Raw genomic sequence first — 19,333 nt, forward strand, 5'->3', positions numbered from 1 at the left:
AAAAGCCACAGTGACTCGATTGTAAATGACTAATGACATCGTGCCACCGATGGCTGTGGAGATGACACAGAGTCACACGACTTCCTATGCATCAACTGAAAAATAGATTTTCTTTAAATACACTTGTTTTTTTCTGGCTGAATGACTTAGGACGACAGTTGGTGGTTTCACATTGTGCACTGCGAGAACGAGAACTTGAACGCGTGAGATGAAACTGAAAGGAAAGGTCGTGCTTCTGCAAGACGTCGTCACTTGTTATCACGTGAAAGCATCGTTCAACCCCTTCTCAAGATAACTTATCTGAAATAGTTCCTCGTTATTTTTATTTAGATATCTTAAAGCTATCATTTGTATCTTATAACAACCCTTATTACACACTTACAAAAGTGTCCATGAGTGACAGTTGAGAATATAGAAAACTGTAAAAAACAAAGTATGTCCTCTTTATGAAGACTCGCTGAATGTCACTTCATGCCTCCATGCGACGCAATGGGAATGTAGAAGGTTTTGTTTCCTCCTAAACAGGTGTATAAGCGAAGATAGTTCACTTTTTTTTAGAATCGTCCTCTCTTAAGTGTTGCCACGCTGAAGATCTGAACTATTATTGTTTATTTAATGATCAGCACGAAGAGCCGGCAAACTGCATCTACAGATAACAAAGTCCCACCGGTGTACGGTATGGTGCTTCTCTCATTATAAGTTCACGTATTCCACGTTTGACATTTTAAGTATTACAAAAAAAATACTGTACAAGTGAGAAAACCTCAGAACGAGGTATCTTTAAACTTAGTCTTGTGGGAAAAGTTTGAAAATAAGGAGAAAAGACAATCAGATTGTTGTAAAAAATAACTTCCAGACTCACGAGTTTCTGCATTGACCCAAAAGGGAATTACACACATGCTGAAATACTTTAATACTTTTCTGCTTTAAAATTAGTTTGGTAAATCCTGAAAATGTATTAAATGTCTCCATTGTAGAAAATTCTCACAGCTGATTCACAAATTGATTACAGAAGCCTTTGATTGGTGTGTGCGCGAGCGACCGAGTCCAGGCCTGATGTCTTCACTCCGGAAACGTAGAAGCTCGTTTGTCACATTCACTCCTTCTCTTTTTATGTCTCTGGTTTAGTTTATATATCAGTGTTACCTTCTCTAATTTATGTCAGGAGCCTTAAAAGTCTTAACTTCCGGTGTCAGAATCACTGCTCTAGATCACAAGCGTGGCAGATATGTTCTTACACCGAACTAAATCAGAACCTTTTCTCTCTCGTCGTCCTTCCAGCCATGAAAGACAGGCTGAGTCACCTCCGCCAGGTGAAGGCCGACCCTGAGGGCGTCAGCGCGGTGGAGCTGGACTGTTTGTCGGCGCGCGCAGCCGCAGTGCATTCTGACCAGGACCTGGACGGTGTCCTGCAGGAGGCCCGGCAGATACGTCTGGAGAGCGTGAACCACCGGTCCTTGGACAAGACCACACACCCGCCGGCGTCAGAGCCGGACTCCAACGTTAAACGCAGGGAGGGGGCGGGGGGGGCACCTTTGACCCCGCAGGAACACAGCACCGCTGTCTCAGCGGCGGTCTGCGGGAGTGTGATGGCCAGCTACAATGACGCCAAGGTGAGCCACAGGGAGGCCTGCGAGCGACACATCCGCACGCAGATAGTCCACTGATGGACCGGGAGGTCAGCGGGCAGGAGATGGAGGAGATGGAGGAGATGGAGGAGATGGAGGAGATGATGGCGAGTGGGGTGTTGAACGTGTTCGGCGCGCAGGCGGAGGGCGAAGCGGCTCGCTCCGCTCTGCTGCAGATCCAGAGTCGGCAGGAGGAGCTGCTGGAGCTGGAGAAGAGGATCCAGGGGATCCAGGAGCTGCTTCTGGACGTGGCTCTGCTCACAGAGGAGCCGCAGACAACATCCAGAAAAACGTACAAAACACAGAAGTCATGGTTCAGGGCGCCGTGGTGCAGCTGGACAGAGCGAGGACCTTTCAAAGAAACAGTCCCTTCAAGAAGTTGCTTTGTTGATGTTTTACCAATTAGGTCTGATGAGGGTCAGTGGCTCCATCCTGCGGCCCTCCAGTACAGCTGGTTGTCTGATGTTGTGTTTAAAGCTGCACCAATGAATACCAACGGTACAATGAATTAAGACACAAATGATCTGTATCTTGAAAACACAAACTCGATGATGGCTGTTCTGGAGCTTATGAAGATGGTATCGTGAGACGGAATGAGCCTGATCCTGCGGCTCTTGGTGAGCGTTGAGGCACAACGACCACAGTGGATGCATCTGTTAAACAATTCAGTGGAAGGTTTAAATACTGATATTGGTGGTCTGAAGTTAAACATTTTGCGAGTTACAAACAATCAATAGAATCAACTTAGTATGGCTCAGTTAGCACTCACCATATCAGCAAACAGCTGTTCGGTCTGGTAAGTAACTTATAACATCTGGCATGGAGGCCTGTTAGCATAAAGCCAGCAGTTCCAAAGTCAAGAATTCATTTTAAATCTTTAGGCCAACAGGGACATGATGTCCTTCGAGGTGTTGAAAGGAATGTAACCATGACAACTGAGGCGCCTTCTGCCGATGAAGGCCATGTGACAAATGCATGAAAGCTTATGTTTGAATGTAAAGTTGCTCAAATGATGAGCACATATGTTCAAATTTGAGATTGTTCGAGTTGACGTGTGTTTCCTTTCATGTTAGTCCACGGGTCTGCAACGTTTTTCAGGCCAGGCCCCCCAAACTGATGGCGAGATGGAGCAGGGACCACCTATATTCTACGGGGTTTGGTCCAACATCTTTTATTTTTGAGCTTCACGCTCTTTAGACGTGAGCATGAACGCGATCTGATTGGCTGCTGTTGTGTTTGATGAAGATGACGTCTCTCCATCAATTTATCCGTTCGCTACAATATGTTGGATTCATGTTAATCTTTATTTAAAAGTCTGATTCTGATTAGGAAGACATTTAAATTTGTGGAAATAAAATTGGTTGGAAAAAAAAAGAAAAAAAGAAATTGTCTTATAAACCAAAACTTTCGCGACCCCCCTGCAGTACCTCCGCCGACCCCCTGTTGATAGTCCATACTTCTCCTCCGCCAATACAATCATTTGCAAACATATGTTTATTTGTGATTGAAAGTGTAACCTGCAAAACACATAAACTGTAGTAGTAGTAAATATTAAACTACCCCGAAAGGGTGTGACTGTTTTTACACCTTAATATATATAACGCGCTTCACGCTCAAAGAGCGCGATGGTTGCGTCCTTCCTGGAGTCACAGGTGGGTGTGTGTTAAATGTGTGTGTGTGTGTGTGTGTGTGCGTGTGTGTGTGTGTGTGTGTGTGTGTGTGTGCGTGCGTGTGTGCGTGTGTGTGTGTGTGTGCGTGCGTGTGTGCGTGTGCGCGCGCGCGCGTTATCTTCCGCGTTGGTACTCGCTGCACGTTGTGTCAGTGTAGTGTGCGCGTGTGCGTGCGCGCGAGCAGCCGGAGGATTATCTTGACTACATGTTGAAATTCAACACATAAAGTGAAGAAAAAGAGGAAATGAGTGTTTCCGCGGCGGTGTCTTCTGCTTCAGCGGGTGTGAGTGAGTAGGACCGGCGGAGGACACGCTGCCAGCAGGTACGCGAGCTTCACTTGTGCGTATTAAGTCGTTTTGTGTCGCTGAAATATAAACACTTGAGGTTTAATGCATTCATGGGGTCATAAAGGACTACAGGCTCGTTTCAGAGCCGCTTGTGTTGTTGTGGATAATTCATTTTCGCTTCACCCTACATCCTTTACGCGTTTACTGGTGCGGTTTCTCTCCATAAATACAACTTGTTTAGCGGCACGTTAAGTAACAGTTTGTCTCGATGAGTCGACGCTGTCATTAACATAAAAGTCCCAGCTGAGGAAGTTACCATCAGTTTCCTGGTACTATTATGAGAGGGCTACAAGTATAATACGGATTCCTTTTCAAATGTAACAGTAACATTTTCTAGATTTAAAGTTATATAAGTTAAATATTAAAAAGGGTTCCAAATACAAGTAATTACAGAGTAATTTGGCCCTAAATGACATTTGTCAAAATCTAAAGGGCTTAAATTCTTCCAATTAAAATAGGATGAATGTAGTGTACGAAGAAGCATTCAGACTGTTTACGTTGGTTGAACAACGCTACTAGTTAAAGTCAGCAGTATTTTTAATCAGCAAACTGTCCTTAAAATTTAACAGTCCTCAATCTGCCGGAAAAAGGAGACCATGGCTGATTACTGTGTAGTGTTATCGTATTTTACATCAGTGGATTGTGAATAGTAAACAGGAGTGTGAAAGCAGCATCATGATGTGCAGCTGATTGAAGATGTTTGAGCTTCACAGCTCCAGCGGTTGCCAAACGGGTCAAAAATGGAAGTTTGTGAAATATGGTAAAAGACGGAAACACAATGCCTAGCAGCTTTGGCACCACGTTTGTAATGTTTACGCTTTTGTTTGGTACAGATTAAACAAATATCAGATATTTAGGGCTGCTTTGTGGATTGTCCATCACCGAGTGAATAAACAGATCCCCCCAGATCCTCTATTTGTCTGATGAGTAGAGGTCAGTAAAGGCTCCCGACTCCTCTTGCAGGTGAGATGAGGGACCGAATGTGTGAGCTGGTGACCATCACCTCCAATCCAGCAGAGGACCGCGGGCTCGAGGAGAACCCCGACAACACCGGCGAGGATGAGGATGAGGAGCTGTCCCAACAGGCCATCGTGTTCGAGGGCGAGGACGTGATGGACAACGTCTACAAAGAGGCCCAGGCCATGAGGAAGGACATGCAGCTGCTCAAGCTGGACGTGAAGCGCCTCGGGAAGCAGAACACCAGGTTCCTCACGTCCGTCCGCAGGTTCAGCAGCATCAAACGGGACTCCAACGCGCTGGGGCGGGAGATCAAAGCCAGGGGGGACGCCATTTACGCTCGGCTGGAAAAGATCAGGAAGCTGAGCAAAGAGCAGGAGGAGGAGCACGGCCCCGCATCCGCTGTGGCCCGCATGGCGCGCTCCCAGTGCGTGTCTCTAACCAGCGCCTTCCACGACGCCATATCCGAGTACAACGAGGCGGAGATGGTCCAGAGGGAGAACTGCAAGACTCGCATCCAGAGGCAAGCGGAGATCATGGGCAAGGAGGTGAGCAGGGAGCAGATTGACGAGATGATCGAGACGGGCAAGTGGAACGTCTTCTCCGATAACCTCCTCCTGGAGGGGAGGACTGCCAGGTCTGCTCTCAGTGAGATGGAGACCCGGCACAAGGAGCTGCTGGAGCTGGAGGGCCGCATCAGGGACATCCATGAGCTCTTCTCGCAGATGGCCCAGCTGGTGGAGGAGCAGGGCTGCATGCTGGATAACATAGAAGCCAACGTCGGTGCGACTCAGGACTATGTCGTCAAGGCCACCGCTCACATCAAGAAGGCCGTGAAGTACAAGAAGAACAATCCGTGCAGAAAACTCTTCTGCTGTTGCTTCCCTTGCTGCAAGTGAGACTGCACCAGTGTTACTTTCTAATTTGGCTTTAGTTTAGCTTCCTATGCAAAGACGCCTCACATAGATGGTTTTAGTTTCTAGTTTGTGTATTTATTTAAGGGAAATTAATTCTTGACGTCACTGTTAAGCAGAAGTTGGGTCCACGTTTTCAGCCCAAGTAGCCAGTAGTTTGAGCTGTTCTGAGAAAAGCCCCCTATTTCAAACCACACAACCATACACAAATACAATTGTGTGTTACTTCCTGATGGTTACTAAGAATGTGAGCATGATTGCTGTAGAGACATATATAGTATAATGAGTATCCCTCCGTCTCTTTCTTCAATGTTCTGCTGTTTTACTACGTAAGATGTTTAAGTAGTGTACATATGCACAGCCTGAATGTAGCTGCGATGTTAACGGAACCTGTCGGTATGTCTGCTTCACACTGCAGCCATTACTAAACAAGCCTTAGGAAACTCACAGCTACTAGTTGTGGTTAGCTGTAGAGGCGAGATAGATTGCGCAATGGCGTGTCGGCCATCCCCGTGTTCTGCATCCTCATCATCGGCTTTAGGTCGGGCTTTGGGTTTCTCAAGACCCGTTGCTTCACGTGAAAGACAACACTCTTTGTAATGCCTCCACTTTTCAGACATTAAACTGTGTCATCTTGAAGCTTTCCTGTAACTTCCCTGATCCCCCCACTCACCCTGTCCCCGACACATACACACACACACACACACACACACACACACACACACACACACACACACACAATCAGTCAGATTTGCTTTACGGGGAAGGTTTGCTCAGATTGTTTCCGTATAAAAAGAGGCACCGGAATCAATGTGTACATGAGTGTTTGCTCAGGTGGAGAATGGGAATCCAGTCAGTTCTCTCTGTTTGCACAGCAGGCCTGTCTTGTTTATAGAGTGTAGTCGTAGCCAAATTGAAAATGTCAATGCAGTCCATCATGCACTGGGGGATTCCCAGTTGCCACCAGTAAGTCCCGCCGCCCACACGTACTGCCACACCAGTGGGTGTTTTCACAGTTGCAGTGTTGCTGCAATGACTGCATTTACTCGTCACCAATGAGCGGTTAGTGGTGTCAATTTACTGGAAGCATTACTAAGCATTACTGCACATTCATGCCATGACGGTACAATGAAGTATTTTTACTTCATTGTAGTATTTATAAATATGTTATTTCACAGTTCTTAAATCAGTGTTTCACTCAAGATGCAATGGATGGTCTTCATGGGTTCAAACCCCACTCCTGGTAGGATGTCGTAGTTAATGTGAAATTGTCTGACCGATGTGTAATACGTTGGCTTCTGTCACAGTTAATTTGGTGACATGCACTAATTCAACCTATATGTACTTCATCGTCGTTCTGTTTCATTTAACGTTACACGAACAGCAACAGGTGCATGACAGTTGGTCAATGCTAACGAGCTAATCAAGTCACAGCTGCAAACAATTAACAGCGGTTCAGACGCAGAGAGACTGACACACAGGACCGATACTGCAAGGCCGCTGCAGGCAGGTAAGACTATGACATTAGGTTCCTTTTTTGCAATAATGGGTAAATGTAGGCAGCATATCTCACCGTTAATTCAACCTTTGAATGAATAATCTGGCCCGAATGTAAATAAAAGTAATCCAACAACAATACTCCTACCAAGATAACGGCTAACGGTTCAGTTGTGATAGAACAGGTTGGCATTTTATTGCCACTGACATAGTTGAAGAAAAATTTGAATTCATTCTTTCTGTGTGATACGACTCCATGTGATTCATTTCTACTTAAAAGAACAATTTTACCTTGATTTAGCATGAACTTACATTAAAATGATCCAAAAAGCAAGCGACATGCTGATCTGTGGCAGGAGGGTGTTGACTTAACAGTTCTGTCTTCAGAGAAACCTGCCCATCCGTTATGTTGAGCTATATGCTGAGCTCTGGTGCCATCTAGTTGTGAACAGATAGAAACCACAATCCACACAGCACAATCACAATTATAGGGAAGCCTTGATAAAATACACAATACAACGTAAACCCCTACATGTCAGCCCTTTTATTAAAAAAGTTCGAACGGCCACGTATTATGTTATTTGTCTCCATGGCCTCATTGTAAGGTAGTCATGAATCCATCCATTCATACATCGTCAAACCGCTTATCCTGCACACAGGGTCGCTGGAGTCCATCCCAGCCAACTTCAGGCGATAGACAGGGTTCATCCTGGACTAGTCGCCAGCCAATCGCAAGGCTACACAACCATTCACACATCTACGGGCAATTTAGAGTCCCCAATTAACCTGATCCCCAGAGCATGTCTTTGGACTGTGGGAGGAAGCCGGAGAACCCGGAGAGAACCCACGCAGACACGGGGAGAACATGCAGACTCCACACAGAAAGGCCACTGGGCGGAATCGAACCCAGGACCTTCTAGCTGTGAGGCGACAGTGCTAACCACCACCCTGTAGTCATGAATATTTATATTAATTCATCCCTCACATGGTCACATTGACCATTAGGAGGGTTCAATTATTCCCCCCCAGAGTTCTGCAAACTTGAATGCAGCGTTGAACTCCTTGCGTTTTCCTTTTTATTGAAATGTCTTGTTGCTTAAAGTGTGCACGGCTACCTCCCTACGATTTGCACTATTAACACTTATGCAAAACCTTTAGTGATTTGTTAAAACCAAGCCATGTGAAGCATGTGATCTATAAAAGAAATACAAAAGCATTTAAAAACTGAGATCCTCTTTATTAAAATATTCAAAGTCAAACAAATGAGGCTGGCGTATTGTAGTGAAAAACACACTTCAGCAGGAGTGAAAACAAAGTGCCCGCAGTACATTACAAAAAGGACTAAAGACCAATTTAAATGTCTAGGTCATCCACTGGACTCCACCCACTCAGAATAAAGACATGCGATCAGATCTGGCTGAGTTCAGTTGTTTAATATGACAAGTTTAAAAAAGAAAAGTTGAAAATGTGACTCACTGTTCCTGAGAACTAATCCGTAAATATTTTACAAAGGTGTCAAACTCTCATGCAAAACACGTGGGAAGGAAATTCTGGTACTTCGACAAAGATAACCCATCAGCCTTCTATCTCAACTTGTACAGTACATGCATTGATGTGCAAATCAGTAATTCAAATTAAAAAACAAAAAATCTACAAGAGGCCATTTTTTTTTCTCCAAACAGTACCTGTACAAAAAAGAAAAAGACAGACATGGATTTGGACACATTAGCGTAAAAACACAGCTTAGTTGACATCTTTTGGGCTTTACATCCAACTTCAAAAATATATATTTTTTAAAACAAAATCACACAATTTCCTTCAAAGGATTATAACCGTTTCTTAGCAGTAATCGGTTACTTTTGCAGTGATACTGTCAAACAATCTCCAATGCGCAAAACATGTTCACATAAATGAGCCAAATGTGGTTCGTTAGACCGTGTTTCTAAATCCAAACAAGAAAAATAAGGTGTTCAAGTGTGATCGCTTCACAGAGCGTTACCGAGCCTTAAAAACACGACACTGATGGCAAACGTGTCGTTCGTTCCGCACTGAAAAACACTAATGTTTTTAGAATACTGAGCGGCTCACCGGCCCGGTCTCCTTAGACCCCGTAATAATCAAGCAGCTGACAAGTCGTCGGACAGCTGGTTGGCCGGCCGGTTTTAACGACCACGCGGCTTCAAAGCTTCATGCTACGACCCTGAGACGGCAACGCATTTGAACAGCGTGGACGTGTAGTGAGAAAAATCATACAACCATGATAAATAGTAACACGATTAGTGGCGCTCATTACCGAGGGGAACACCTGGCCTGCAGGGTTTCATCAGGGAGCGAGACCGAGCTGACCGCAGTCGCTGATGGATTCTTTTACTCCAGCAGTACATTCATCATTTTATTTGCTACATTTGTTTTTGTATAAAACTTTCACACGATTGCTGGTTAAATGTAGCCGGTAGAAAGAGACCAACCACAGCTAAAAACTTTTGGCTGGTGAGTAGTGTTGCTTCCATCAAGAGGTGCGATAAAAGGAAGCCGGACCGCATCCTCTTACTGCTATAATGTGACGGACCACCCTACACTTAAAAACACCAAACGCGATGATGGGGGGTGTGCTTGTGAAAAAAAAATCAACACCCACATTGGAAACAAAATCCAGTGATGTTGCTTACCACAGACGTTTGGTCTTAAATGTAGACTAAAGCCATGAAATATCTATGAGCTCAAAGCAGAACACATGTGGTCACTGCGTGTCAGGATAAAATACAAAACCGTGCAAGAAAACAGTAAACTGTAAATCTCACTGAGATGTTTAACTCCGTGCCCACAAAATCAAGTTTCATAAGTTAAGGCTGTACTCTTACCTCCATTGTAGCGCAGTACTGCAAATAAAAATCTACATCTGTTTTTTCATACAATGTCAGAGCAGATGAAGGTAAAACTTACACTGGTAATAAATCCATTAGAATGGAAGATACAAGGCGAGCCTTTTAATGTGCTGGTTTACGATCTGGATCTGTGACATGGGAGACCATTACTTCCAACGTGAGGCAACGGGCAAAACACCATCTAATGTTTCAACCAGGAGTTGTTGTTTTGAGGCAGAAAGAGACGTACGTCTGTAAACACTGGAGGGAAATGCACAGGTTTTTGAGTTCTAATGGTCGCCGAAAAAAAAGTCCAAAAGATGTCTTTGTCTTTCAGGATCACTTAGGCTACCGGTTTGAGAACTGAGCGTAAACACCTTCCTTCTTTTGTGAGCTCTCTGGTGAAGCACATGCACGGCAGAGGGATCGCCTCCTCCCGGCGGGCGACCTTGTTGAACTGGCACTTCTTGAGGTGGTCGGCCATGCTGGCGATGTTGGCAAACTTCCACTCGTTCACTGTACCAAAGGCCGTGCTGAATCGCCACACCTGAACGACACAAACGAGACACAATGGATCAGCTACAAGAGAAGCCAGTTATCAAACTTCTTTCTAAATGGCAATAAATCAACCAACCTTGTCGGTGATCTGCCATGTAGGAGACCCGTCGGCACGCCGCTTTTTCTCCCACAGCAGGACGACCATGCCGCGCATCTGAAGCAGACTGGCGCACACGTCCCTCATGGTGCGGGACACCCTGGACAGTTGGCACAAGCTAAAGCTGTCCAGGAAGCTTGCTGCATGCTGCAACACTTCGAACGGGAGATTGCTGAACTGATCGCACCGAGAGCCGAGGCGCCGGGGTTTCCGTGGAAGGTTTTCCCCAGCATTCAATGGCAAACCCGGCTTGACCCCGAATGAGCCGAGGTGCCGGTCGTGAATGATTCTGAAGCCCTGTACGGACGGGCAGAATCGCCGCTGGGAGTAGGTGCAGCCGTAGTAAGCCAAGGGGCACCGTTGCTCCATCCAGCCATTGAGTCCCGCGTGAATATCCCCGTGAACATTTTTGAAATGAGACGAAAACTCGTCTCGCCGGAATAGCTGCCCACACACAAAGGTGAACATGGAGCGCTGCTTGGTTTGGTATCGAGCCACGCATTCGAGCACCAGGTCCAGCCTGAGGGTGTGGAAGGGGCTCGGATTGGAGAGCTGCGGGCTAGCGTGATCGCAGGCCGAGGCTGAAGCGATGTCTCCCACCATGGTGTTGGTGGCCAGAATGGCCGACGGGAAGGAGAAAGTCTGGGTGCCGAAGTCAATGTGGTAGCCGTCGACAAACCTGCTGTCTGAGATTCCCCGCCCTCCCGGAGAGTCGCCCAGGCAGAAGAGCAGCGCCGCAGTGATGAGGTCGATGCCGTGGAGGCCCATGGGGTCATCTGCTACTTCCAGGTCCGACGTGTCTACTGACTTGTCCTCCATCTTTGCTCGAAACAGGTACGGGTCCGACAGCAGCGCCCGGCGTCCGTTGAATGTAAACATATTCATCCCTCTGAGCACTTCCACGTTCTGCAGTTTACGCTCCAAACACCTGTACCGCAGTTCAGTGGGCAGCTGCTGTAAGAAGTTATTCCTCACGTGCTCGGACAGCAGGAATGGCATCGGATGCGGAACTTGAGCTTGTTGTGGCACAGGAGGTTCCAGCGCTACAACCGGCATGTAGTCCTCCGGAGGCACCGCCGGCCAGACGTGGTTGGAGTCATTTACGGTCTGCTCGACAATGTTTTCCTTCTCTTCAAAAAACAACTCCACAACATCATTTTCTTCTACCCAGCCGGTGGCCTCTTCCTCTCTTCCATCCGTCTCGACTGCGCAATCCACTCCGCCCACCGCTCCGAGCTCACAGTCTGAATCAGAGTCGCTCCCTTGCATATCTACGTTCCTCCCAACCTCCGCGACATGACCATCACCATTTTGGAGTGGTCCATTTTTCCCCGTCTTTTTGCCATTCAAATTTCCAACAATAACTTCAATATCCTTGCCATTGCTGAGGATGTCCAAGGCAGCTGCTAAACTTCTGCTCGTCTCCACTGAAGCTCTGTACAAGCCGCTATAGGGCTCCTCCTCCATTTCCACTGTTGCGGTACCAAACGCAGTCTCTGGCAGACTCGACGCCGTGGCCATTTTATCACTTTCATCTGCCGCTTTATTGCCATTCTTTGACACGGTGGTCGTGACTTTCAGGGACTCCAACAGCATCCTCTGATCCTGCAGAGCCAGGGCCATGTCTAGCTGCTCCACCTCGTCAAAGTCTTTGCTCAAGTTTTCATAGGACTTGCGATCAGAGTAGCTCACGGGCCAACGATTCCACTCCATGGTACAGCACACTATGCTGGCCGGGCACGTGGCCAGGTGCTTTGCCATCCTGATTCTCGCGATGGTGAACGGGCAGCCAAATCCGCTGTTGAGGCACGCCAGCCGCTCATACGGGCACAGTAGACGGTGTTCCTCTTGTTTGCACGAGTGAAAAACCGCGCCGCAGACAAGAGGGCAGCAGATGAGGGTGCAGCACACGCCCGCCTCCGGTCTCAGCATGCATCTTCTGTTGAAGCACTTAAGGCAGTGGGAGTGCAGGCCCTCCATGTTCTGTGTGTCGCTCCTTGCCCAACTGGTTCTAGCAGGAAAAAGCGGTTCGACCCTGAAAAGTCAACAATAATGGTTACTTCACGCTTGTTGAAAGTAAACGCCAGCCATTAACAACAAAGCATGACGGCGTCACGTGATCCCACGAACACTATCGCAACCCACATACCTTCTATTCCGTAACTCCCACACGTGTTCTTTCTCTGCGTGTTTACTAGACGTTAAAGACGGTCTCGTAATCTTTCACAACACGTGTTGAAGCCGATTCTTTCGTGACTAGGTATCCCTCTCCTTGTGGCTCTGAGAACTTTGCCTCCAATTGAAGAATTTCAACCTCCGTAAAGCCTCCGAGTAACGAGCCTCGGGCTTAATTGTTTGAAGGGATTTGCAGGATAACGAATGAGTCAACAATGTCCACAGTCATAGTAAGAACCCGCAAAACCCCGCTGGTGAACTATTGTCATGTTAAAGTCTGAGCAGCCACGGTGAGCAACACAGTGTTAAGTTACGACCGCAACTTAGCAAACAGCTAAAAACACAAAACAAGGACACAACCGGCTCGAAGCATTCGACCCGAGCGTAATCTCAGTGGCAACAGCATCGACCGGTCTGAGATATTGTGTTAATTAGTTCCCAGGGTCACTGCGCAGGGAGACAAGTGAGTTCAAAAGCCAACACAACTTTTGAAGTTAAACAAAAGAGCATCAACAACATGGCCAGTCACTTAGCATTAGCGGCTAAACTTCGCTAGCCTACTCAGTTAGCCGGTTAGCTGACATCCTCAAGAAGCTGCTTACCCGGGTTGCGGGGATCTGCGGAGGAATTAAGTCTACACTTCTTCTACTTCTATCCGCCCCGTCGACATCCGCAACGTGAAGACGTTCGCCGTACAAAAGACCCGACAGCAGAAAGTGCGTCCAGATGTCCGCTTGATACGAACTGGCTGCGGCTGGTTCCTCGGCTGGGACTTCTTCTGCTGCTCCGAGTCGGCGTCGGTGTGGATCCTGCTGGTGGGGGGACGTCGCGATGCTACGTCATCACGTACGTGTCGCTCGGTTTGTGACCTATAAAAGGTCACTGAAGCGGACGGAGCGGGGAATACCCCGAGGACAGTTTTACATTTAATCACTGGTGAAACGTCCGTGCGCGGTTATTTATGGTTGCAGACTCTTGCCAGGCAATTCAAATGAGTTATAAAGGATGGAACAGTCGTTATCAAGTGTCCTGGTTATCAAAAGCTTGATGAAGCATATTCCTCTGTGCGACATACCTGTTATTGTCACAAAAAGCAATATGCATAGAATTACATCCCGTCAGTACCACGAACTTGGGCAGTGTAGTTGATTTTTATATAATCGATTCAATATTCCTTTTCCTAAAACTAAACATAATTCATTCCCGTAACTAAAAGGAATTGTATGAAATGGAATAAATCCACGAAATCCTCAAAATGGTAAATGAATAGACACTTTTTTCCCACTGGATAAATAAAAATTGAGACAACACCTCCGGGAGAGCATTTATTAAAAAAGATTTCTTACAATCTAGGAAAGTAATTCTATGAAGAGAAAGGTAAGCAAGTTCATTATTATAATCATAAATCACACCTGTACATGAGTTTTATCATTTCGTGTTTGTTTATTTCTTTGACGAAAAAAACGTTTGTGATCCCCAGATTCACGAGGCCACCTCCGAGATGTTGTGAATGTTGGACAGAGTGAGCTGCGCCTCCCGCGCCGGATAGAAACGTCTGGAGCGAAGCCACAGTCTCCCAAACACTCCAGTGATCAGCAGCAGCAGGACCAGCAGCCCTCCGAGGACAAACGTCTCAACCTGAGGGACTCCGCCTCCATCTACACAGAAAAGGACACAGGTGAAACCACACTTGCTTATGAACTGCAGACAATTATATTGAATGTCTCTCAGATTCACAGAAGAAGAACCAGAGCAATAATTAACTTACTCAGACTGGGCTTTTCGCCGTTAAGTAGTCGCCTGATTGGTCCATAAGACACTGTATGGGACAGAGGGATGTCTCTGCGCGTCCTGATTAATTCATCTTCACTGGAACAGTTCTGTTTAATGAGTGAAACAGCAGAGAAACACAAGTCCCAATGTCAAGCTGTGCACATTGCAAATTAAGACTTGGAGCTTAACAACTCAAGATCATATCGGTGGAAAAACAATTCTAGGCCAATGGGTCTATATCAGGGACATAAGCTGCACACTGCTACTTGTCCCGACTGGCCTCTGAATACCAGTTTGGGGAATGGGGGTTGCACGAGCTCACTCACAGGCTGACACAGCCCCGCGGTGTTGTGGCAGATCTGGACATTGCAATGGAGGAAGACGTTGGCGTACGAGCTGCCCACAAACTTGAACATTTGTATCCTGAACGTGGCCTCCGGACCCCGACCATTCCTCAGCACACTGAGGGTCTGTTCGTTTGACAACACCGGGCAGCTATGGGAAGAGACACAAAACAACCCAGGACGGTAGTGAGACTCAAATACTGTACTTTTAAGAAACCGATTCCAACTAAACTGCAAGGCTTAGAAGAAATGTTAATACTCTTCAACTTATTCAACAAGTGAAACAGATTTTAGTTTCCCTGTGGCATTTTGAGACCATTGTGGATTTCATTGCCCTCCTGTAGCCCTCAGTTCCAAATACTGCCTGGTTGTCAAGGACATGCACAGCTGTTGAAGTGAAATGCACGTGGCCTCTCAGACAGGAGTCACATGACCAGACTCTCTGAGTGTCTGGCCAGTTCTCTCGGCAACAAATTCTCTTATTTCAGATTTCAACAGTGCTCCTTTTAATGTGTGTGGAAATAGCACAAATCGCATAAGCAGGTTTCAACATAACAAATAGAAAGTATCTCAACCTACAGTATTTCATACTTACCTTTTCTGCTGCTAGATGATAAATGGAAAAGGCCAAGCTACGCCGCCTACAGCGGCACTATAAGACATTCTTTTTCTTCCTCATTTCGAATAAGAATTCTCCATTGTCTTAACTGGTCCGGGGTCTACCTGTCTCTGATGAAGGTGTACTGAATGTTGCTGTATGGATCACTGGTTGGAGTCGCCCAGCATCTCTCCATACGCAGCCTCAGGTTAGCCGGTACCTGTCACACAGACCGAGAGAGTTGAGTCATTCTTTTTGCCTTCACATGACCTTTCCAGACTCTGCCACAAACTGCTGATTCACAGTAAGTAAACAACAGCTGAAGGTACCAATGTGTTATAACAACACGGAAGAGAACAGGAGCAGCTCTCAAATGACTCTGTGGGTCAAGTGTTGGATTCCATCCACAGCCAATTGCTTAACATTGTGAAACAACACGCTTAATCTACTCCAGAAATAGCTCTCGGTAGTAAGAATACTTCAATGTGTATGCTGAGCATTGAAAAACACAATCTCTGGACTCTTATTACATGTTATGACAATTATCCCTTCATGGCTTATCATCCAAAACTCAAAATGTTACTCAACGTGATTAAATTGTGCAAGTTCATCAGGTCATTGTAGGTATTTAGTTGAACTCATCTAGTACGACTTAAGGGGCTTTACCATGAAGACTTTCACGTAGATGTCGTCATCCAACGTCAGCGATGGAACGGTGGTCCACCTGTCCTCAAACGCTTTGTCTTTGTAGAGTAACATGGACACAGAAAAGTTCCCATCCTCCGTGTTCAAAGTGATGGTTCTGTAGACGAGCGAGGATTAGAAGAGTTAAAACCCAGGAACCAAAAACATTCAGGAGTTGATTAAACTCAAACGCAACACTCACCTGACATCCACTCTTATCATGTTTTGACCGTTGGGCTGTTGGACCAGGTAGTTTATGGGGTAGCGGCATACAAATGTTATGTTGATGTAGTTCCTTGTAATAACGTCTGAATCATTGTTGTGTATAGTGTTCATGAACATGATGTGTGTATCATCTGAAGCCTAAGGAGAGAGGAGGCATACAATAAGTCAATTTACACTAATCAAGTTAAACATTGTTTTCCTTTGCCAATACAAGAATAAATATCCACTGTGCTATGCAGTGAAATTGGCCGTGGATGTTCAGTGAAAGGGAGCTCGGAGAAAGCAGGTGTCTGATATCAATGGGACATCTCTTCTTACGTGTTTCATTTAATTTGGTCCTTTGAAACCTCAGGCAGCTCAACAATCCTGCCGGTGACCCACTGACCAAACATTACACAGCAACGGCTTTCCAACCTTTTAATTACACACCGGGCATTCAACCCACGCTTATACAAGTAATCAGTTTTCTGAAACAGACAAGTAATTCATCGGTGAATAACCTGCTGAGTATTGCTTAATTGGGGTTATGTAAATTGTTAATTATCCTAAAACCCAAATGGTTTCATTTGTCTTGCCGGGTGCAAATGATGAAGTGACTTGAGCTCTAACATTTGAGACATCTTTTACGACCTCTCGGTAAACGCACACCTATTAGCACCACTGACCTAATTCTTAGTGCGTCTCAAATGCAGAACTGTGGCTGAAACATGACCGAGGAACATGACCGAGGACGCTGCCATCAGAAAACTGCTTACCTTTAAACCCTGCAATTCCCTAATTCCCTCTTAAAGGCAGGCTTGAAGGTGAAAGCGAGATGACCGCTATGGCATTCTTCTCCTTTAGCAACAGCCATCTAATCCACAGAAGGCTTATTTTTCTCAGCTGCTGTGCAAAAAAACCCTTGTAAAACTGCTGTGGTGGAGCACGGGGAGATTTCCTCCCAGTCCGCGGATACGTTAACCTTTTGCTTGCTTTACAAGAAGAAGAAAAAACCGTCATGCATTCCAGGTCAGCAACTCAAGGACACTTGTGTGATGAAGTAGGAATTTACGCTTTTCCAAAATGAATGAGTGGCTGGATTGAAATAATTAGGTGGCTGATTGGGCAATGATTTATTGTCTTCCTATTCAATGACATCAACAAATAATAATTTAAATGTGAATCGTGCTAATTTAGAACCACAAGGCCTTTCAGGCTCCCCTCGCTGCTTTGAACAAGGATCTGCACTGTCGCAGGGAAAATAATCAACGGCACTTTTCTCTCTTGACGTACATGCCACCCCTTTCTTTTCTCTTCACTGGTTTCAGACTGGTCCACATTCACGTCACAACTTGAATAAGACCAGACACTTTTCTGCTATCTTTTACTGTTATGTAAAGTGCAATAAATTGTCTCAAGTAGCTCCGTTTTTGGCAGTGAAGAGACACTGTTCTGGGGCCCAGTTCCCACGACAACCGTAGACATCGTAAAATAGTTGATTTATTATCACGGGGCTCTTAATGTTGTCAATAATGGAGATACCAAGTGTAATTTGTCTTCATCCTTTGTTAAGGGTTGTTCTAAATGTCGGACTTCACGTGCAATATTTGATTAGTTAGTCCGGCCATGTCAGCAGGATTTAAAGAGTCTAAGAAGTCAGAATAAGATAAGTACCATTATTGTTCCACAGTCAGAGAGATTTGTCCTGATGCTGAAAACGTAGTCGTTTCCAACCTCAACGCCGCGGCACGCCGGATCATTTAAATGCAAATCCCAAACCTAAACAAACAAAACAAAAAATTAATAAATGAAATATTAGGACATCTGTGATATAATTGAAAACCCCTTTTGGGATTTGTTGGGGCTCACTTACATAGACCGGAGGCACTTTGTTGAGGAAAAATTCACTGGGAATAACAACCTCCATATGGTTGTTGGTACAAATGACAGTGTCGTTAAGCTCTAACAGAAAGAAGGAAACCGATTAAATCCCTCACAAAACCAAAATAACTTTAATACAGTAAACAAATGGTGGAGATATTTATAACTTTAAGCTCTATCCAGTTTTCCTTTAAAGGTGAAGAGATTTATTTATTATCACATACGTCAAGTCTCTTAGACAATCGTCTGGTTTTACACACAAAGGACAGCCGTCAATATCCAAATATCCGTGTTGGAACATAACAAAGTATTTAGACTTTATACTTCTACTAAAGTTACCTTCCAAACAAAATACAGTGTACTTTACAGATGAAAGTACCCCAATAGCACGTAATGGTTAAAATTATCTTTGCCCAGCTCCGACATTAAAATGCTGTTCACCCGTTATAATGCATCAATAATAACAAGCAAACAATATTGTGTGCCAACATTTTACATGTATACTTCTGTACATTAAGATTTTGAAAGCAGGGCTTTAACTTGCAATTGTAACTTGCACTTATTTAATTCCTGCTAAATGCTTAAATGCAAATTATAGCCTATTTTGCAACAGCACCAATATAAAGAATGTTGTTGACTTTGAGCATTAAATTATCCCTTTTTAAAGAACAATTTGAAGTCAAACCAGTCATCGTGGATATGAAACATTGCTCTCTATTGCCTTAATGAAGCACTACGCTTTCTCCTCTGAAAGTGGTTCTCTTTTGATTCCCGGCTGTGCGATTTGTGAGCTCACCCTCCTCCTCAGATTCCAGATGCACTGCCGAGGTGACCATCCTCATGGTGAACAGTAACCAGGCCAAAACCAAACTGACAGGTGCCATCTTCCCAGGTCTGTCCCTCTGCTTTCTCCTCGCTCAGCCGCTGCACTACCTTTTTGGCCCTCGCCCCGCAACTCTGTAAAATCCCCCGGGGACTTTTAACCAAAGCTCGCTGTCACCACCAAGACGTAGTGCCCCCCCTCTTTTTCTCCAACCCTCGAAACACCGCTCCAATGAATCAGGAGCCTTCCCCTGGCCTTAAAACACCAGCTTGAATGATGTGCCCGCCAACAATGAGATTCCACACATGAATAGGGGGAA

At 45.5% G+C, this 19,333-nt stretch overlaps 3 protein-coding genes, 1 long non-coding RNA gene and 1 pseudogene across 5 annotated transcripts; 3 read left to right on the top strand and 2 right to left on the bottom strand.

Moving 5' to 3' along the window:
- The first annotated feature begins 1,093 nt into the window (after positions 1-1,093).
- On the top strand, positions 1,094-2,118 carry LOC120833289 (syntaxin-11-like; annotated as a pseudogene).
- A 1,130-nt stretch (positions 2,119-3,248) lies between these two features.
- Positions 3,249-6,155, top strand: stx11a (syntaxin 11a). Its single transcript, XM_040200279.2, has 2 exons — positions 3,249-3,620; positions 4,609-6,155. Exon 2 carries the CDS (start codon positions 4,614-4,616, stop codon positions 5,499-5,501), a length of 888 nt encoding a protein of 295 aa, XP_040056213.1. The 5' UTR covers positions 3,249-3,620; positions 4,609-4,613; the 3' UTR covers positions 5,502-6,155.
- A 2,074-nt stretch (positions 6,156-8,229) lies between these two features.
- On the bottom strand, positions 8,230-13,596 carry fbxo30a (F-box protein 30a). Of its 2 annotated transcripts, none has more exons than XM_040200241.2 (3): positions 13,310-13,596; positions 10,512-12,567; positions 8,230-10,424 (listed from the first exon to the last, which is right to left on the bottom strand). In XM_040200241.2, the coding sequence occupies exons 2-3, from the start codon at positions 12,510-12,512 to the stop codon at positions 10,221-10,223; spliced, it is 2,205 nt and encodes a 734-aa protein (XP_040056175.2). In that variant the 5' UTR covers positions 12,513-12,567; positions 13,310-13,596; the 3' UTR covers positions 8,230-10,220. The 2 variants fall into 2 exon arrangements, with proteins under 2 accessions (XP_040056175.2, XP_040056176.2); XM_040200242.2 differs by having other exon boundaries at positions 12,682-13,510.
- LOC144388421 (uncharacterized) lies at positions 13,416-14,363 on the top strand. Its single transcript, XR_013452790.1, has 2 exons — positions 13,416-13,553; positions 14,188-14,363. It is a non-coding gene; the product is annotated as an uncharacterized LOC144388421 (long non-coding RNA).
- On the bottom strand, positions 14,019-19,207 carry LOC120833284 (pancreatic secretory granule membrane major glycoprotein GP2). Its single transcript, XM_040200276.2, has 9 exons — positions 18,988-19,207; positions 18,184-18,272; positions 17,985-18,089; positions 16,309-16,469; positions 16,089-16,224; positions 15,548-15,642; positions 14,807-14,975; positions 14,476-14,587; positions 14,019-14,365 (listed from the first exon to the last, which is right to left on the bottom strand). The coding sequence occupies exons 1-9, from the start codon at positions 19,073-19,075 to the stop codon at positions 14,190-14,192; spliced, it is 1,131 nt and encodes a 376-aa protein (XP_040056210.1). The 5' UTR covers positions 19,076-19,207; the 3' UTR covers positions 14,019-14,189.
- Positions 19,208-19,333: the final 126 nt, after the last annotated feature.

The sequence above is a fragment of the Gasterosteus aculeatus genome, chromosome 15, assembly GCF_964276395.1.
Source record: "Gasterosteus aculeatus chromosome 15, fGasAcu3.hap1.1, whole genome shotgun sequence".
NCBI lineage: Eukaryota > Metazoa > Chordata > Actinopteri > Perciformes > Gasterosteidae > Gasterosteus > Gasterosteus aculeatus.

Coding starts and splice junctions, on each gene's coding strand:
- stx11a (XM_040200279.2), top strand. CDS start 4,614: ATGAGGGACCGAATGTGTGAGCTGGTGACCATCACCTCCAATCCAGCA.
- fbxo30a (XM_040200241.2), bottom strand. CDS start 12,512: ATGGAGGGCCTGCACTCCCACTGCCTTAAGTGCTTCAACAGAAGATGC. Junction 10,425..10,511: donor CATGGCAGATCACCGACAAG/GTTGGTTGATTT, acceptor TGTGTCGTTCAG/GTGTGGCGATTCAGCACGGC.
- LOC120833284 (XM_040200276.2), bottom strand. CDS start 19,075: ATGGCACCTGTCAGTTTGGTTTTGGCCTGGTTACTGTTCACCATGAGG. Junction 18,273..18,987: donor TCTGGAATCTGAGGAGGAGG/GTGAGCTCACAA, acceptor TCTTTCTGTTAG/AGCTTAACGACACTGTCATT. Junction 14,366..14,475: donor CGGCGAAAAGCCCAGTCTGA/GTAAGTTAATTA, acceptor TTTTCTGTGTAG/ATGGAGGCGGAGTCCCTCAG.